At 24.2% G+C, this 3,125-nt stretch overlaps 1 protein-coding gene across 1 annotated transcript; it reads right to left on the bottom strand.

The window, feature by feature from the left end:
• Positions 1 to 2,691: 2,691 nt before the first annotated feature.
• Positions 2,692 to 2,877, bottom strand: LOAG_14005 (hypothetical protein; the record flags this gene model as incomplete). The annotated part of the gene is made up of 1 exon (XM_003149508.2): positions 2,692 to 2,877. A coding segment is annotated over one exon (186 nt), but the record flags the coding sequence as incomplete, so codon positions are not given.
• Positions 2,878 to 3,125: the final 248 nt, after the last annotated feature.

Below are 3,125 nucleotides of genomic sequence, written 5' to 3'. Positions count from 1 at the left end.
ACAAACTTCCTCAATCAAATATTAGAATCGATTTAAAAATTAAAAAAAAAATGCATAAAGTTTATTTTTTTTTTTACCAGGCGTAATTATATGCGCTAAAATGTGTTTGATACATTTATGCATCAATAAGCAATTCATATTGGTTTTCTTTTTTTTTTGTTTTTTTTCTGTATGATAATTTATGGAAGTTTTTGCAAAATAGCATTTCACATTAAAATTCATCTCTTGAGAGTAATAAGAAGTAATGAGAAATTTGCATTTTTTTTTCGCTTTTTGTTTCTTCACAAGTTTTCAAAAACTTTATAAAATTGTAATCGAAAATTTCAAAAATTTTATAAAATTATGATCCAAATTTTATTTTAAAAAGAAAAAAAAATCTTTTTCTAAAGAAATTTCTTTTCTTTTTTTTTTTGTTACATTTTGTTGTCATTTCTCTTTTTTTTTTTTGGAAGAAAAATTTTTCACAAAACTTTTAATGGAATATTGTACTGAGTATGGAATAAATAAGAAAAAATAAAAGTTTTTTTTTCGTAAATAAGAGAAAAAAACTTTTTTAATAATAAATTTGCTAATTTTATTGCAAGAATTAATTAAGGCTGTTAAGATTAAGCCAGTTTTTCATTCAATAAAATGGCAAAATTTTGAATATTGGATCCTATCTGATGCGCTAATCTTAGTTTGTCGCATGTTAAATGATGGAATTAGTTATTGATCGTCTAAATTCCATTTTATAGTTTTATTTTTAATTAAAATTTGATAGAAATTATATTTATTCCGAATTTCATTTCATTTTCATGCTTAATTTTATTTCATTCTTTACTTGTTTACTTTTTTTTTTCGAGAATTTTATTCAAGCAATGAAAGAATGAATGCTTTAAAAAGAAGAGAAATCTTGATTTTTGATCATCTAAATTCTAGTTTATTGACATTGTTTTTAAATTAAACTTTGATAAGAAATTTCGTATAAATCAATTTTATGCAAATTATCTTGTAATTTATAAAGTACCATAAGCATATATATATATAGGATAGCATGAAGCGCAAATGACAGAGGAAGTGATTTGTTTTAAATTTGATCAATGGAAAATTTAACAGCCTAATATAAACTATTTCATCTTTTCACGATATTTCGTACAGTATCATTTTAAAGTTTAATTAATTTAAGCTTTGGATGTTCTATTGATGTTTACTAATCAAAAAACCTTTGTTAATATTATGCTATTGTTTTTGTTAATTATGAACAAGATGAAAACGATAATTAATTTGCTAATTTATATTAATTACATGATATTGTCAAAAAAAAAACAATTGATATTTTCATTTTTTTTTCCATTTTCATTTGTCGAATTACGGTAATTTCTGAATCTCTTACTACATTTTTATAATTCATTTATCAATTCAAATCTGGTATCTATAAAAATTTTTGCATAATTCAACTTGATAAAGCTATATAATTAGCAAGTGCTAATCTCAAATAATGTAGTATCAATAAAAATTTAAATGATATCCGGCTAAGTGACTTTTTTACATAACATTTTATCCTATTTTATTATATTACAATTAATGACAAAATAATTTATTAAATTGTTAAAATGCGCCAATTATGGATCATTTTCAAATTAATTCTTATCAATTCTTTGAGCTAAAAAACGATTTATCTCATGGAGTTAATGCCTTCCTGAAATATTAATTAGCTAATTTCTAATTGTCACCTTTGAGATTTTAATTTTGTCAATATTATAAGATAGCTCTAATGACAAAATGGTTTGACATGATTGGAATACTGATCAAAATATTCGATGCAAAATTGAGCAATGTTTTTTGAATGGATTTTTCTTACGATTTGTATCGGAATGAAACAAATCAAAGAGAAAGAGTTTCAGAAATTCAAAAAAAAAGAAGGAAAAAAAATTCTTATTGGCTACTAGAAATGTTAATGCTAGACAAATGTTAAATCGACTTTTAAAAATTGAAAATTTCGGATTATTAGCAAATTTTTATCATCACAATTACCCCAAAAGTTAATCAACCAAATCAAAGGTTGAAGATCAATTAGTTATATTCAAATTTCGCAATATTAAATTTAAACGCATAAGTTTATTTTCAACGTTTTGATAGTTTAGGATTTAAGATAACATGATTAATTCTGATAATCCAATAACATCATGCAAAGAACTGATCATTTCTGATTACTTGAAATCATTATTATGACATATCTGGGACACGTACTGATGAATTAACTATAATTTTTCTCATTTGAAGCTGGCTTTTTAAAAAGAAAAATAAATAAATTACATAAATTTGAAATTTTAAATTTATCATTCAAATAATGAAAGATATAGAATTTATTTTGAGGCATATTATTCAATTTTTAATCATATAATACAAGTTAAATAATGCATTAATACCATCGAAAACTTCTTGTCTATCAAATTTTAATAAATGTTTTTGAAATTTAATAACGATTTTCATATCAGCCTAAAAGTAAACGTATGCTTACATTAGCGCTAATTACAGCTCTTGTGAATTTTATTTCATGATAACAATGCAGAATGAACGATGGAAATGTGACCGTAATGGAGTTGCTATACCTACTTGCCATCTAATACAGTATAATTCTGTATTGTATATTAAGATTGTAAAGAATTTGCTTGTAATGTATGCCCCAAAAACTGAGTAATACTGTATTACGTGAGCATTGCCATATTCCGTGTGTATTGTCATATTCCGTGAGCGCTTACCATATTCCGTGAGCATTAGCATATTTCGTGAGCATCGCTGTGTTCCGTGAGCATTGCTATATTCCGTGAGCATCGTTATGTTCCGTGCGAATTGCCATATTCCGTGAGCATCGTTATGTTCCGTGAGAATTGTCATATTCCATGAGCTTCAAAGAGAGCTTAAATTTCAAAAATAATCGATAAATACGAAAGCTAAAAATATTCTAAGTTATTTAAAACCTTTAGAAAAGAAATTATACATTGACAATTCGAATTTAATAAACAATTCTATCATTGATATTTCATTTATCCATGAAAGAATTCAACTTTTATTAATTAATCTTGGAAGAATTCAACTTTTATTAGTTGAGAAGTAACATAAAGTAATATAAAAATATATAAAAA

The sequence above is a fragment of the Loa loa genome, assembly GCF_000183805.2.
Source record: "Loa loa unplaced genomic scaffold supercont3.265, whole genome shotgun sequence".
Classification (NCBI taxonomy): domain Eukaryota; kingdom Metazoa; phylum Nematoda; class Chromadorea; order Rhabditida; family Onchocercidae; genus Loa; species Loa loa.
Note: the sequence above shows the minus strand (reverse complement) of the source record. Positions and strands in the feature narration are given on the sequence as shown.